Source organism: Andrographis paniculata, unplaced genomic scaffold, assembly GCF_009805555.1.
Source record: "Andrographis paniculata isolate CXL003 unplaced genomic scaffold, ASM980555v1 Contig52END, whole genome shotgun sequence".
Lineage (NCBI taxonomy): Eukaryota > Viridiplantae > Streptophyta > Magnoliopsida > Lamiales > Acanthaceae > Andrographis > Andrographis paniculata.
Genome location: NW_026137587.1, coordinates 3,461,918 through 3,479,990, shown reverse-complemented (window position 1 = coordinate 3,479,990; position 18,073 = coordinate 3,461,918). Strand labels below are relative to the sequence as shown.

The window sequence follows — 18,073 nt, the reverse complement described above, 5'->3', positions numbered from 1 at the left end:
TTTCTTTATTTATTTTATCATTTTGAATTTAGAATTCCATTTTCCTTTAATTATAAAGCCTCTTTCGTATTCTCCAACATTTTGAATTGGGTCATCCATCTCATTTCTTTAATTTGGATCATGTTAAGCAATGATGATATTACGTAGAATGTTCCATCATCTATTAGAATTGTATATATATCTATAGCAGTACCCACATCTTCCATGTGGCATACCTTATAGAATTTTTTATTCAAGTTTGTTAGCCTTGCTTGGGACCAGCACGTCAGGTGTCACTCTTTGGTAGATTCAGTTGAGGAGCTTGTTGGATTTCAGTGTATAAAAAGAATGTTGTACAAGTTTTGTTTCATCAGTGTGAAATATATAATATTCTTAGCTTGGTGTTGTGCGTATCTTTGAATTCATTCTGTGTTAAGTCTGTTTTTTTTGTTCATGGTATCAGAGCACAATTGATACCTGGGAATTGTTTTTGTGTTGAGTAAATGGATGTCAATTCCTCCATCGGTGATAATGAGGTCACCTCTCAGTCAACCCCTCATCCAGCATCTCAGGCAGCTGCAAAGATCCCTGCTCAAGATATTGCTAATCAATCCATTCCCTTGCCTAAAGCTTTGGTTCTTGGAAGTGGTGATCAACCTAACTTGTCCATGTTTAATGTGCCTCTTAGCGGCAGCAACAATTTTTACTGGAGTCATAGAGTGTGGAATGCACTTCTTGCTAAAGAAAAAAATGATTTTATTACTGGCAAGCAACTCAAGCCAGTGGAAGGATCTCCAGAATATGATGCCTGGATTGAGGTTGATGCTCTTGTAAAGGCTTGGATCATAAACTGAATCACACCAAAGTTACAAGGTGCTTTTATTTTTATTCCTACTGCGAAAAGCTTATGGGACAACTTGAAAGAAAAATATGGCCAATCAAATGGATCTCTTATTTACCAACTTAAAAGATCCATTAGCTCATTAAAGCAAAGAGATGATTCCATTACAATATATACCACAAAGTTTTAGGAGCTATGGGAGGAACTACTCACTGTGGATCCTCCCTTGAGTGTACTTGTGATCTTAGTCACAAGATCTCAAAAAAATATGATAGGAACTTGCTCATTCAGTTCCTCACTGGGGCTGAATGACAACTATAAGGTCTCAAGGGGACAAATTCTTGTGATGGATCCTTTACCCAGCATGAGTAAAGCATATGCAATGCTTAGCCAAGTGGAGAAACAAAAGGAGATTCACATTGCAGCCGAGCTTAATATCTTTATGGTGGATAACAAGAAACTTCAGATCAAGAAGTTTTTTGATAAGAAGATGGACAAAAGAAATTGGATCTGTGAAAACTGCAAAAGAAAAGGCCATGCTAAGGATACCTGCTTCAAACTGCATGGGATTCCTGCATGGCATAAAGAATTGATGGACAAGAGAGGAGGACACATAAATGTTGCTGCAGAAATGAAGCTTGGAGACCGCAAATCTGAAGAGCCATTTAAAGGAAATCTGGATATCAGTGCTTTTGTGAAAGCTGAGGTGCAGAAACTACTGATGCAAACCACCTCTGAATCTCCAATCGGATTTGCTAACTCAGCAATCAAGTTCTCAGGTAAGACCTTTATTGGTTCTGTACAAATGGATAGTTCTTCTTGGCTTATTGACATTGGTGCTACTTGCCATATATGTATAAATGATGAACTCTTTGATTACTTGAAACCAGTAACCATCAAACCAAAGATTTTCCTTCCAGATGGATCTTTCCTCACTGCTTCTTCTGCAGGACTTGTAACCATAAATTCTCACATTGTGTTACAACATGTTTACTACTTGCCAGATTTCAAGTTCAATCTATTATCTGTAAGTGTCTTACTAAAAAACTCTGCCAATAAACTCACCTTTACATCTGCTACTTGTGTCATTCAGGACCTGAGCTCTAACCTTATTCTGGCCATTGGGAAGCAAGAACAGAACCTTTACATCCTAAACTGCCAACCTCAGTAATCCAACACTTTGACCTCTAAACTCAAATCATCGGATGAAGCCCTCCTTTGGCATAGAAGGCTTGGTCATCCCTCTGATGTCACCTTAGAATATTCATCTATATCTCCTTATTTGAAAAATATTCCTTGTGATGTATGACACAAAGCAAAACAGTCATTTTTGAACTTTTGCATATGGATTTGTGGGGTCCTTACAAAACAACTACTATGAGCGGGTGTCATTACTTCTTGACTATTGTTGATGATTATTCCAGAGCTACCTGGACATATCTCTTACCAAACAAACAAAACATCTTTCACCTCATTGAAGTCTTCTTAACTTTTACTCAAACTCAATTCCACACCTCTGTCAAGAAAGTCAGAACAGATAATGGCTCTAAGTTCTTAAACCAACACTGTAAACTTTTATACCATAGATTTGGAGTTGAACATCAGTATTCTTGTCCCTACAGCCCACAACAGAATGGGCGTGCTGAGATAAAACACAAACATCTCTTGCAACTTACTAGGGCACTCTTGTTCCAAGCCAATTTACCCTCTAGATTTTGGGGTGATGCCTTTCTTCATGCTACTTACATCCTTAATAGATTACCATCATCTATCCTAGCTTGGTGTACCCCATATGAAAGATTGTTTTCTGTAAAACCTGATCTAACCAACCTTAAGGTGTTTGGTTGCTTGTGCTATGCGGTCAACACCAAGCCAACAAGAACCAAACTTGATCCAAAAGCCTACAAACGTGTATTTCTTGGCTTCCAATCTAGTCAGAAAGGGTAAGCTTTTTGACATTGAAAACAAAACATGTCTTATTGCTAGGGATGTTGAGTTCTATGAAGATGTGTTTTCTTACAGAGCCGAACCAGAGATATCATCTGTCAGTCAGTCTTCTAACATGCCTCTATCAATTCCTACATTCATCCCTACATACCCAACTTCCTTACCTCATCAGATATCTCTCCTGCTCATGCACCATTTTTCCTAACCAGCACTCCAAACCTTAGCACAAAAGATCAGAACTTTATCCCACCAATCAATTCAAGTCCTTTTTCCTCCTTCAGCACTTCCCATCCTATTTCCCCAACCAACATGGACTTACCATCCCTGCCCCTACATCTGATCCTATGGCACTTACCTCATCTCCTTCCTCTGCCATTTCTCATTTTTTCTGCTAGGCCAGAGAGACAAATCAAAAAGCCTGTTTGGATGAAAGATTACATTTGCCCTATCCATACCTGCAACACCCATTTTGATTCATCATCTCATTTTGTTTGGCATAGTATCTCTACTGTTAATATGCAGGAACCAACCTCTTATGTACAGGCCCACAAAGATGTCACCTGGAGAACTGCTATGGAAAAATAATTGGAGGCACTGGAAAGGAATGCCATTTGGGAAGTTACCACCTTACCTACAGGTGCCCGTCCTATTTCTTGCAAATGGATACACAGAATTAAAAGAAATTCAGATAGCAACATCCAAAGATTCAAAGTGAGGTTGGTTGCCAAAGGGTATTTGCAAATTCCAAGAAAAGATTTTAAAGAGTCTTTTGCTCAAGTGGCAAAGGTTGTTACTGTTCAAATTCTATTTGCCATGGCCTCTATGAAAAATTGGGAGGTTCATCAACTTGATGTGAACAACGCATTTCTCCATGGTCACCTTGATGAAGAACTTTACATGTTGCCACCACAAGAAAGGTAAAGTATGTCGACTCAAGAAATCTCTCTATGGCCTCAAACAGGCCCCTCGCCAGTGGTATAAGCAATTTACTGCCAAAATTATTGAATATGGCTTCACTCAGTCCACAAATGATCATTGTCTTTTCACTCTTGACCATGACCACTGTCTCACCAATTTACTTATCTATGTGGATGATATTCTTCTTACTGGGCCTAACCTTTCTCATATAGCTGCAGTCAAAGAATTTCTTCATAATGAGTTCACCATAAAAAATCTAGGACAAGTGGATCTCTTCCTTGGCATTCAGATTGAGCACACTCTTTCTGGGTTTGCTGTCTCTCAATCTAAATGAAGATATCTTAGATGAGTGTGTCTTGCAAGAGGCAGCCATTTGTACTACTCATTTTGCAACAGGTTGTAAACTCCATCTGGACAAATGAAGCCCTATTCAGCATCTTGAACATTATAGAAGGCTTGTTGGTCGTTTTCTCTACCTCACCATAACTAGGCCGGATATCTGTTATGTTATACAACAATTATATCAGTTTATGGCTTCCCCCACAACATTGCATTGGAAAGCAGCTCAACGTGTTCTTAGATATCTTAGCGGCACTAAGGCTCTGCAGCTACTTTTTCCAACAAAAGGTACCTTTTGCTTGATTGCCTTCTCTGATACTGATTGGGGATCATGTTTGGATACTCGCAAATCTTTTACAGGATATTGTCTCTTCTTGGGTTCATGTTTGATTTCTTGGAAAACAAAAAAAACAGTCCATTGTTTCTCGTTCATCTGCTGAGGCAGAATACAGAGCTCTTGCCAGCACTGTATCTGAACTTCTTTGGATTATGTATTTCCTTCGTGACTTCCACATTCAGGTGCCTCTACCAATTCCTCTTTATTGTGACAATCAATCAACTATTAATATTGCGCAGAATCCAGTCCATCATGAGCGTACCAAGCATGTGGATATTGATTGTCATTTTGTCCGCAGTCACTTTCAAGCTAGACTTATTACACCTATCCACATTCCATCTCTTCAGCAGCTTGTTGATGCCTTTACAAAGCCTCTCCCAACAGTTAGTTTTCAGTCCACGCTTGTCAAGTTGAACTTGGGATCTACATCCCTAGTTTCCCTTGAGGGGGGAGTGTTAAGCAATGATGATATTACGTAGAATGTTCCAGCATCTATTAGAATTGTATATATGTATCTATAGCAGTACCGACATCTTCCATGTGGCATACCTTATAGAATCTTTTATTCAAGTTTGTTAGCCTTGCCTGGGACCAGCGTACCAAGAGTCACTCTTTGGTAGATTCAGTTGAGGAGTTTGTTGGATTTCAGGGTATAAAAAGAATGTTGTACAAGTTTTATTTCATCAGTGTGAAATATATAATATTTTTAGTGTGGTGTTGTTCCTATCTTTGAATTCATTCTGTGTTAAGTTTTTTTTTTTGTTTAGATCACCATCCATTTTCTTATTAGGTTTTTATTTCGAAGACCTAACAATATTATCATTTTGAATTCGAATTCAACGCATTTTCATTTAAAACAATACTTTTAATAATTAATTTCATGTAAAATATATATTTTTAAAAAAAATCAGAACTAGGCATCCGATCCTATGAGTCGGTTTCGTAAATGATTGTTTTAATGAAAAAATATGGGTTTATTTTATTTTATTTTGAATTTTAATTTTAATTTAAATTCTTCATATAGAATTTTTTAGTACTATTATTTTATTAAAAAATAGTATTTTTTAAAAAAATTATTTAATTTTAGTTGGATATAAAAACTAAAAATAATAGTAATATTTTAATATTATAATATAATAAATAAAAAGTAAGATTATTACGAAAATTTTATTTAAGAGTTAATAAATTAAATAGAGTACATAAATAGAAAAAATAATACCAAACTGATTATGATTTATTAAAATATAAATAATAAAATTATAGGTAAATAACAATGTTGATATTAAAATACTCAAAAAATAAATACAAAATCTGCTAGCCACCAAACCCAAATCAAACCAAGCTCAAGCTAAGCCCAATTCAATCCAATTCCCAAAATTTTCTTCCATATTAGTGTTCATAATGATATTAATAGGTGTTGATGTGATATTTTAAATATAAAATTAATTTTTAGTATAATATAAAAAATAAAAAATAATATTTAATTTGATATTTTTTAAAAAATAAAATAAAATAAATAATATATTTAAAATTCAATCCCCTGCGACAAAAAGTCTTTTTTTCTTCTTACTCTTCCTCTTTCGTCAACACAATGTTAATAAATGAAATAGGAATAGCTTTAAATAATGGTAAAAAACAGTGACATAATTTTAGCTAAAGTACATTTTTACCAAAGCAATATTTTTTTATGAGGAATGGGAATAGTATTGATTTGTGTATAAAATAAAAAAACAAAAATTGATAAGTATTGGGTGTGTTTCTTTACTCTAATTCAGATTTTATTATTTTTATTTTGTATTTTTAAAAAAAAATTCTTTTTTTATTTCACAAAATATCATAATATATATTATTTTAATTTTAAATCCAAACCAAAATTTTTCAAAAAATTCCTCAAAGTAAACACAATCTTAGGATGTATTTGTTTGGCAGTTTGCATTTTGGATTGAGATTTCAATAGTAAAAAATTTAAATTTCAATAGCGGTATAATATGATATAAATATTGATTGATGTGATATTTTGAATGTAAAATTAATTTTTAATATAATATAAAAAATAAAAAATATGTGTTTAATTTATTGTTTTTTTAAAGAAAAATTTGTGTGATCAGTAAGGGCATCCACAACGGGAGACGCTTGTTGAGAAGCGCCTCCCACGTCATCATTTATTAAATAAAAAAAAATTAAAACACCAATTAACATAAGAAACGGTACATTGCGAGTGTACCGTTTCTTCCAATTTTTGTGGGCCATGGTCCACTTTTTTATTCAATAAATATTAAAAATAATATTTATAATATATACTTTTTTATTTATATTTATAATAATTTGTTTTATTAAAATATTAGATTTAAATTTTATTATATGAGTTTTATTTAATATTTATTTTTTTATTAAAATAATATTGTTAATAACTATAATTTTTAATATAATATTTTTATATTTTATGTAACTTTTTAATGCATATTTTTGTAAAATATTTAATTAAATATCTATTAATTCAATTATAACATTTGTTTAATTAAAATTACATGCAATACAAATAATAAATAAAAATACATAAAAATATTCATAAATTTAAAGGGTTCTTTGATGTGAATGTAAAATATAGTTGGAGTTCTTCGTGACGTGGTGGAGAGAGAAACTGACGTGGCACAGGAGAGAGAATGGGAAGAAACCCTGGATGGGTTTCTGTGTTATGGATGGCCTAAAAATCTACCAAAATCCTACAAACAAACACACCCTTATACATTTGCTAGCTAAAAAAAATAATGAAGTAACCAAAGCACAATAAAACACACCGTTTTTATTTTTCATTTCTTCTGTAAGCGAACTAACTGTGCTCCTAAATCTCAAGTCCAATATATATATCTATATATATACATACATACATGTATATATATATATTCCCAGAAGCAAAACTCCCAAACAGTAGACAGCAAGGTTCTAGAAGGTAGATCCCCGGGTGGGGCTGCTCCCGATCTTCCAGTAGGTCCGGTGGCGCCTCTCCCGGGCATACACCACCCACAGTATCAGCGCCACCATCACCGCCGCCGACACAACCGCCAGGCCCACGTACACCCACTCGCTGTACTTCCTCAGCCCGGGGCAGTGCTCCCGGTGTATCCTCCTCATCGTGCTCCGGACGAACGTGCAGTCCACCAGCTCCGCCAGGAACGGCCCGTAATGGTGCAGCCCGTAGCTCACCGCCGCCGCGCCGCTCATCTGCTCGTACATCTCCGGCGTGAGTCGCCCCGCCGTGACGCACCTGCCGCCCGATACCCGGCACACGTGTGCCCGCCACACGTCCCCGGCGCTGCCCAGGCTGACCTCCCCCGGGGCGCACGTGCGGTCGGTGAGGTCTCCGTTGTAGGGGCTGCAAAGGGCCGGGACCAGGGGGCCCGACTGGTTGTAGTTGATGAGACGATTGTTGGCGTTGGAGAGGTTGCGGATGATGAGGTTAACGAGCTGCACCACCTGGAAAGTCACCGCCTTGCTTTCCGACACCGCCTCCTCCGCCGTCGCCTCCTCCACGCACGGGATGATCTCGTCCAGAGCCGTGTGGACCGTCGGATTCGCCGACCACTCATTCATCGCCGTACACGTGTCCCCCATCACGCTGATCATCTCAAGATGCAATAATATCAAATTTCCGAAAGTATGGTATGAAATAGGAAATGGAATTAAAAAAAAAAACCTTTTTTATTGCAGCACTTACTTATGGAGAACGAGAAATACTCCACAAATGGTGAAAGTTAAGACGACGAGTATCCAACCAAGGACCACCAATCTGCACCAAGTTATTCACTTCGATCAAACAATAAGTAAGATCCAAATACGACCTCGTTATTACTTATTACATATACATATATATATATGTATGTATATATTGTATCTTATAACTGCACTCACGCGTAGACCAGACGCCGCATGCCCAAAATCGACAACACTGCAACATATATATATATATATATAATGTACAAGTCAACGGCATCAGACAACATAAGGTCAATTCGATTGCAACGATGAATGCTTACCGAGTCCGAGTAAAGCCAGCAGAAGCATCACAGACGCAACCACAATCAGAACTACCCGCCTGCACGTACATACCTTGTTAATTAATTAGTAATAAATCATTTTCAAATGAAAATATATAAAATTAATTAAGGTGCAGGCAGTACTGACACAGTGTCGAGAATCCGGAATATGTTGTCCTTATTGTCATTTGTCGCCGTTCCCAGAGTGTCCGCCGCCGACGAAATCATAGAGTTGACCTCGTCGATTTTGTCCTGCACCTGCTGGGGAAGAAACATCCGGTCCACCGCCACCCCCTTGGCGTTCCTCAGATACTCCGACACGTTCCTCAGATTCTCCACCGTCGTATCCGCCTCCCCCACCACGAACCCCGCTGTCTCCCTCGTGCTGACGTGGAGCTTCTCCTGCCCCGCCAGGAGAACACCCGACCCAACTCTGATATAAGAGAAAGGTTAACGTGCTGAATTTGGAATAAAAGTATCGCTGTTAATTCATAATTATATCGTGTAATGTATGAAATTATGTCATGTATTCAAATCTATATACATTGTAGTGTGATACTATATCATGTGTTGTTAAGTTATGTGTTATATTTGTATTTTATTAAAAATCAGTGATGAAATTTATATTCAGCAGTGTAACCAAGCCTGATATATATATAATATAATATCCACAAATATATAATTATTATAATATTTAATTAATTAATTAGTACGTACATTGCAGCAACTGTGAACAGCACGAGCAAGACGAGGGACAGAGCGTAGGCGTAAGGGGCGCCGCCGCCGCCGTTATTCTGGGGCTTGCGGCGGCGGCACGCGGCGGCGCAGGCCAGCAGCAAGAATATTCCGAATCCGAGGAACCATATTCCGGCGATGAGGAAAAGAGGGAATCCGGTGAAGAGCGCAGACTGAGAGCAGCGTAAGAACAATTTTAATTAATTAATTAATTTCTAAATAAATTGGAGCTATTAGGGTTTTTTGAATTTTTTGGGTGCTGCAGTAGATTCAATTAGTTTGGAGAAATTAATGAATCGTGCTTTACAGTTATGTAATGGGTATTGCTAATATTCCATCCGCCGTCGTAATAACGGAGGCCATCCGTCGGATCCTTTCTACGAGTTCTGTCCGCCGCCAGCACTAACGGCGTCGCCGCCGCCGTTTCGTTGGCACGTGCGGCGGATTTGGTGGTTGCATTATGATTGACCAGAGAAGTCTTCTGAATCAGCCACGGCAACGACACGACGCCGTTTCCGGAGCCGTTACTGTTGTTGCCGACCAGAACGGCCATCTCTCTCAGCCATGAAACGATGTCGTTTTGATTCGCACCTCCCGCCGCTCCTAATTATATATTATATTATTATTATTATTATACGAAATTAAATTGAAACCATAATTTGTGAATAATAAGAAAAAAGAAGGACATAAAATGTGTATATCTCACGAGCTGGCGATGAAAAGGTGGCGATAAAAATGAGCAGAAGCAGTAAGGTTGTCGGAATCGGAAAAGAAGACGAGGGTTTATTGTCCTTCATGAACAACATGATACTTGTCTCACTTGTAATTACAGATATACAGATACGTACAGATATATATATATATATACACGTAAGAGAGTTGGGAATATATATAATGAATGTTGTATGTGAGGTGTCTGATTGAGGTAAGGCCCGCCGCCGCCGACAACAGCGAAAGCTTTACACAGAAACGTGAGCGATGAGGCGGCGACTTTGGAGACACCCACTTTTATGCGGGGTTCCTGCATGTCCCAATTACGATTTTTCTTTTTTTTATTTTTTTTTTATAATCTAAATTTTTTCTTAGGGTGTGTTCGTTTGATGGATTTGCAAGAGATTTTACTATTTATCCAAAATTTTTCCCCCAAAAACATCAAATCAAACACCTATTTTTTATTTTTTATATTATACTAAAAATCAATTTTACATTCAAAACATCACATCATCACCTATTTATATCACATCATACAACTATTCAAATTCAAAATTTTTACTATTCAAATCTCAAATCAAAATCCAAACCCCCAAAAAATTCATTATTTCATCTAAAATTTTTCTTAAAAAATATCAAATTAAATATCCATCTTTCAGTTTTTATATTATTCTAAAAATTAATTTTACATTCAAAACATCGTATAAACACCTATTTATATCACGCCATACAACTATTTTAATTTAAAATTTTATTATTAAAATCTCAATTCAAAATTCAAACCTTTGCACCCTAGTTTTTTATAATGAGTGTGTTTACTTGTGAAGGTTTGGTTTTTTGTTTTGATTTTGAATAATAAAATTTTACATTGAAATAGTTGTTTGATGTGATATAAATATGTATTGACGTGATGTTTTGAATGTAAAATTAGATTTTAGTGCAATAAAATAAATAAAAATGAATGTTTAATTTGATGTTTGTTTTTTATAAAAAAAAAAATTAGAATAGTAAAATCAAAATAAAATTTCACGAGTAAATTTTTATTATCTCTTTATAAAAAAATGTTTTTTAAAAAATATACCACTATATAAATATAAAATACAAATCAAATATATTTTTTATTCTAAAACATCAAACGGGCAGGGATTATGAGCTAATTGAATAATAGTTATTGTATTACAAAACAATATGATTTAAGGATATGATTGTAATTTAATCAATATGCTTTTTATAATTACGGTTATCCTCTCAACTCTTCGATTTCATGGCAGTAAACATACGAGTTTATTGATGAAATGAATTGTTTTTTTATCCACATAATTTACGATATCGATGATGGACGAATCGATTGTAGCAAGCGAAATCAATTTGCAATAATTCCTATCTAATATGATCTCTCATTAATCAACACAGACATCGAAGAAATTGAAGTTTCAAATATTTAACCGCATTAGCCAATACCAGAAGACGAAGTTGAAATCATCCAATCACGTAAAATCTCGACAATATACTAATTCGATTTACTAGATTTGATATATGAAATTGTGTGAATATGATTGTAAACATGGTTGTTTTTCATAACTTTTTTAAATTTAGAAAATAGTCAAATTATTAGAATATCGTTTACATCTGTTAAGAATTTGAATAATATGTATTAGCAATCGTTTTTCAAATTACTGTTATTTAAAATATATTAGCATTCCGTTCAGTTAGTTTACCATGTACGTATGCATGGGAAAATATTTCATATAATATTATACAGCACAATACAAAATTCAATATTTTCTAAATTGTGTGACAATATTTTAAAATTCAACAAACAACATATTATTTGATATTTTTTAGCATCTAATATAAATAAAATCCATTGATTGGCATATAGTTGAGTTCACAAAACCAGATAATGTTTACAATTTCTATTGAATAATGTTTAAGAAAATAATGTTTAATTACTTAATAATAATGAGTTATGATATTTTTCGTCTACAAAATTAATGTCTTTTCTTTCTTTTTTTCCATAAAAAATATATAATTTTTTTTTCCTCTTATACACTCTTTAATTTATACTTTTTTACTTACACACTTAATTTATTAAAAATAATACTCCCTCCGTTCCGAAACTAAGTATCTATTTGCTTTTTGCACGTAGTTTTAGAAATATTAGTATTATATTGGGATATAGTAGGAATAAAGTAGAAATGACTAAAATAACCTTACTAGTACGTGTGATATAAAGGTAATGACATTTGTGTAATATATTGTAAGTTATAAGTGTATTTGTAATATTAAGTCGAAAGTACAATTACTAAAAAAAGAAATTGATACTTTGTTAATATCGTGTCAGTAATGAAAATAGTTAATTGAACCGAAACAAAGGGAGTACATATATATATCTATATATAAATACAAAACTACTTCACCAAACAAAAAATTTACTACAATTTTCTAGAAAACCTTTCATAATTTTCAATAATAAAAACAAAAATGCAACCAATCCTAAACACTAAAATGGACAATTTCTAAAATTACGAGACATTGCTCTTTTGTAAAATTTCGAAATACCTACGAAGCCCTGTGTGTGTTGTTTTTTCAAATAAACAATATCGTTATTCAATATGTACAGTTTTTAATAAAATTTTTATTTTCTCTCACAAAATATTATATAAAAAATCATTCAGATACAAATTCAAATCAAAACACACAATTTCAAGTCAATTTAAAACCACATCGAAACAAATTTTCAATACATCTTTTTTTTGAAGATTAACACATAATTATTATTCCGGATTTAGTTACATTTCTCTTTGTAAAATTACAAAAAGAAAGTAATATATTATTTTGATAGACGAAGAGAGTATTATTTTGATAATAGAGTATTTCACTATAACACGACAGCCTATCGGTGTTGTATACATAATATATTTATATATCATAATCACTTCACCAAAAAATCAATGGAAAAAAATAAAAGATCTTTAATTCTTATTTTAAAAGGGAAGAGACGTAATTCAACGCCACATTTTTCTTCTACTAAAAAATCGACCCATCTATTTATTAGCATTAATTAAATTTCCTACAATTTTAATATACATGAATACTTTAAAAACCTTAACAAACACGCAACATATAATAATAATAATAATAATAATAATAATAATAATGATATAACCGGTCTTGGAAAATTAAAATTCTTTTTGTTTAATTCGTATTTTTAAATGAATGCCTTTATATTAGATATGAGAATTATGTTGAATTTTAATTTTTTTTGTGAGCGAGTAAAATATACTTTCCATCCACCAGTAAGATTCTCATTAATTACTTTTGCATGCGGATGAATATATGTTAATATTTGGGTAAATTATATAATATTCTATTGTATTTTAATAAAAATGTTAATGTAAAATTTGTATAAAATACCATTTTTATTCAAACCTGATATTTGGTTGTAAATACGAACATAATAATGTAAGTTTTATACAAATAAAAGATATCAAGTATCTTAAATACTTTTTTTTTGGAATAAAATAAATAAATAAATAATTGATTAATTTATTTTATAGTTTTCTGAAGACAAAATGTTATCTAATCTTTATAAAAATAAATGATTGATCATTTATTTATTTATTTAATTCAAAAATAATTTAAGATATTTTACGTATTTTATTTGTATAAATTTTGGGTTTTTATTTAGAATAAAAAAACCAACTTTGGACAAGGATGATGTTTTATGGAAACTTTAAATTAATATAAGTGGATTTCAAGTAATAAATAAAACACTGAGTGTTTTGAGCAATTTGACTAAAATATAAGAGAGTGTTATATAATTACTCTTAATATTTTATAGATATATAATGCAATAAAGTAGTATAATGTCCATTTTATCTTTGACATTAAATTAAAAATAATGTGAAAAAGTAAAAAAATAACGATATTTTGATATTTAGTTGAAAATTATTTTTTCTAAAACAAAAAATTGACTTGGATAAACTATTATGAAATTTATTCATTTTAAATATAAATTAATATTTAATAAAATTTAATATATTTAATTATTATAAATTTTATTCATAATTTTAGATATATTTAATTTATATTTAAAAAAATATATAGAATATTTATAAAATTCAAGCCCAATTTGAACCTTATCAGCCGAACTCAGAGTTTGAATTTGATCTTAATTAGCCAAACTTAAGGAGCCGAAATGGATCTTTATCGTTAACAAGTATCATTATATATATATATATATATTATAGTTTGGGCGAAAACACTAAAATTAATGTAAAGCTTTTAAAAACATTATTCACTGTGCAATTAATTAATGTGAATTTCCAAATAAAATAATCCAATTGAAGAATGGGGATTTGTAATTAATATTGTGGGGCTTCAAACCAAAGTTTCATATCGGAAGTTACGAAGAAAATCATATACCAAGTTTCAAGTGAATCAAGTCCCAACAGTGGTATCAGAGTCCGGTTAGATGGTGAAATGGACTGAGTGGCATTGGGCATTGGTTGTGGTGGTGGGCTCGCCCTCGTGACCTACGGATGTGCCTTGTGTCGAAAGTCTCTTACCGGTGTTGGGTCGGTCCCGATTGAGGTGGGCAGGGAAGGTCCATGGTCCATTGGTTGGTCCTTAATTTGAGGGGAGGATTGTCGGGGTGCAAACCCAAGTCCCATATTGGAAGTTGTGAAAAAACCCAATTGAGATGGTCAGACAGCGGATCCCTTTGTAATAGACGGTACAAGGTGGGCAGGGAAGGACATGGTCCATTGGTTGGTTCTTGGTTTGAGGGGAGGATTGTCGGGGTGCAAACCTAAATCCCTTACACACCTTATAAGTCTCAAGTAAACTCCACTAGCATGAGGCCTTTTGGAGGATATTCAAAGTGGACAATATCATACTTAGTGTTGAGTTGGTTCACCCAGTCTCAACATATATGTTCATGTTTATAACTAGTTTGATGTTTGAAATTATTTTAAGGTGTGTTTGTTTAAAGAATTTCTCAATATTCTATTATTCATAAATAAAAAATAAAAAAAAATTCTTCAGAAATATCAAATAAAGAATTATTTTTAATTTTTTATATTATACTAAAAATTAATTTTACATTCAAAATATCATATTTAATATCTATTTATATCATCTCATATTACTATCCAAATTCAAAATTTTTATATTCAAATTTCAACTCAAAATTCAAATACCCAAACAAACATACACTAAATATATGTATATATATATATATATAATACACGCATAGTCAATATGAAAGAACTTTGTAGATGGGATGGGATCACCGACATCTACTCTTTACATTCCACTCACAAAGTGATATATATTTATATATAATATATATAGTGTATCTTTAAATGCAAAATTAATTTTGTGGGCGGGACATGAATGAAGGGGAGGGACGGTGTTCCCATCCCCTTTGTAGTAATAGTATTGAGGTCTTCTTGAAAGTTGTACACGTACGAGGAAAAAAGTGATTTTCTTGAATTTTATTATCTCTTTGTCGTATAAAAATAAGTTTATCTGTTTTGGACACAAATTTTAGAAAGTGTATAATAATTAGCTATTAGTTTATTCAATTATCTATTCGTTGTTAGTCGATTCAATTAATTGGTTTGAATAGGTGAATATATTAATTACTTGTGTTAAATTATACGGTATAATAACTATTTGATATTAATGATTTATATTTAACATGATAATTAAAGTTATTATATATATATATTAAAAACTATTTGGTTGCGTTCTTTCGGTGCATAGAATTTTTATTATCAATTATTAAAAATTATAAAAGTTTTATTCAAATATTTATTTTTGTTATTTTTAAAATATTTGATAAAAAAAATTACTATATTTTTATTGAAAAATATAATCATTTTGGCTAGTTAAGTTCAAATTATGTTATAAATAATACATAAATAAATAAACCAAGGAGATTATGAATCATTATATTAAGTTGAAGTTGTTGGATTTGAGATCAAATATGTGTATCGAATATGTTGTTAAAGTTATTATTTTATTCAGTCATGTTATTTAAGTGGTCTAATTAATATAATTAATTATTGACTGATGGGTTTGATTGTTATGGAATGAAAGTACAGCTACCAGTATAATATTATTATTTTGGTGACGTGACAAATTTATAATATTAATTAAGGGCATAATTGTAATTGCAATTATGTTTGCCCTATTATAAATAGGCTAGGGTTAGATCCCCGGGTTCAACGCGCTGTAAAAAGAGATCCGATTCTCCCTGAAGTTTCTGCTTCTCACATGTCAAGGACAGAAAGGAAGCTGGCACTCTGATCTTGGAAGACCAAACCTTTAATCACCCAAAATTTGTATATGGCTTCATCTATAGGTACGCTTCCGCTTTAAGGATCGGACATTTAAATTCAACAATTGGTATCAGAGCATGTTGAATTATTTGGATGTTCTGTCGGATCAATCGAACATATTAGCGTCGATTTAGGGTTTCTTCATCGCATGAAGTAATTTTTAATTAAATTAATTAAATGTATATATGATTGAATCCGATAGGCTGCTATTCGTATATGTCGTGATTATTCGTGTAAATCTTGAAGACTTAAATCTACAGAGTTCATTGCCTATAGTGTTGATTGGTGCAGCATATTTGTACTTTATTTAATGGTTGGAAGTACATAAAAGGCATGCATGTGTGTGCAACCGTGTTTATCTTTATATATTTACATGGTTATGATTCTTGACAGAATAAAATATACATCTGCGATAATATATATGAGATAATTATATAGATTTAACTTATGTGAATAGTAAATCAGTCCAAAGATTGGTTACTGTTTTACATTACCTTATTATCCGTATATGATTATTGCAACAAGATGACTGCTTGCAGTTAATGGCATTGATCCAAAGATTAAACATTAATGTTGTGTTTAGTGTCTTGAGATGGGATTGCATTATTTTATTTTGAGTTTCATTATGCTACTTGAGTACTTATGTGTATATTTATTCCTTGTTATCTACATGATCGAATCTTATGGTATCTTCTAACTATTCAGTCCCAATACTGTCTGGGGACAACTATCAGCACTGGAAAGAATCAATATTGATTCATTTGGGTTGTATGGATCTAGACTTGACATTAAGGATAGATCAACCCCCTTCTCTTACGGAAGAAAGCATTGCAGATGAAAAGCAGTTGTTTGAGAAGTGGGATAGGTCTAATTGCCTTAGTATAATGATCATAAAGAAAAGCATTCTAGAAATCTTTAGGGGCATGATATCTGATGATATCATTACTGCCAATGATTTCCTTGTCGAAATTGAGAAACGCTTTACCAAAAGCGATAAGGCGGAAATGAGTACTCTTCTGAAGAGTCTCATTACCATGAGGTATAACGGCAAAGGAAATATAAGAGAATATATCATGAACATGTCTAATACTGGTTCTAAGTTGAGAGCACTTAAGTTAGACCTTTCAGAGGTCATGTTAGTCCTATTGCTTTTGCTTTCACTTCCTACTCAATATGATCAGTTTAAAGTCAGTTATAGCTGTCAAAAGGAGAAGTGGACTCTTAATGAGCTCATCTCTCACTATGTTGAGGAAGAAGAAAGGATGAAGCGTAATAAGACTGAAGAGGTACATATGGTTGATACCTCAAAGGATGCAGGCGGCAAGAAGAGAAAATATAAGGTTGTTAAGGTTGAGATTGCTAAAGCTCATGTTCCAGCTCCAACTCCTCGGGCTCATCCTGAAAAGACTTGCTTCTTTTGTAAGAAACCTGGACATGAGAAGAAGAATTGTACTAAATTTCACGATTGGCGCGTGAAGAAGGGTACGTTTCTTACTTTGGTTTGTTCTGAGGTTAATTTAGTTTCAGTACCTCGAAATACTTGGTGGTTAGACTCTAGATCAACTACTAACATCAATGTTTCAATGCAGGGTTGTCTGAGCTACCGAAATCCAACTGATGTTGAAAGACGCATTTACTTTGCAAATGGGGACTCAGTAGAGGTGGAAGCCATGGGCATTTTCAAGTTGTTATTGAGTACTGGACATTTTCTTGAATTGCAAGACTCTTTTATTATAACGTCATTTAGACGGAATTTGGTTTCTGTTTCTTATTTGGACAAATTTGGTTATCATTGTTCTTTTGGAAACAATAAAGTTGAGTTGTCTTTTAATTCATGTTTGGTTGGTTTTGGTACTTTTATGGTGAATGACAATTTATATAT

At 32.9% G+C, this 18,073-nt stretch overlaps 1 protein-coding gene across 1 annotated transcript; it reads right to left on the bottom strand.

Annotated features, from left to right (window-relative positions):
* Window positions 1-7,130: 7,130 nt before the first annotated feature.
* On the bottom strand, window positions 7,131-9,994 carry LOC127255020 (uncharacterized). The gene is made up of 8 exons (XM_051280431.1): window positions 9,837-9,994; window positions 9,438-9,733; window positions 9,113-9,303; window positions 8,544-8,828; window positions 8,396-8,454; window positions 8,271-8,307; window positions 8,077-8,148; window positions 7,131-7,977 (listed from the first exon to the last, which is right to left on the bottom strand). Exons 1-8 carry the CDS (start codon window positions 9,934-9,936, stop codon window positions 7,305-7,307), a joined length of 1,713 nt encoding a protein of 570 aa, XP_051136388.1. The 5' UTR covers window positions 9,937-9,994; the 3' UTR covers window positions 7,131-7,304.
* Between the last annotated feature and the right edge of the window lie 8,079 nt (window positions 9,995-18,073).

Coding starts and splice junctions, on each gene's coding strand:
- LOC127255020 (XM_051280431.1), bottom strand. CDS start 9,936: ATGTTGTTCATGAAGGACAATAAACCCTCGTCTTCTTTTCCGATTCCG. Junction 8,308..8,395: donor GCTGGCTTTACTCGGACTCG/GTAAGCATTCAT, acceptor TATATGTTGCAG/TGTTGTCGATTTTGGGCATG. Junction 8,149..8,270: donor ATGCGGCGTCTGGTCTACGC/GTGAGTGCAGTT, acceptor AACTTGGTGCAG/ATTGGTGGTCCTTGGTTGGA.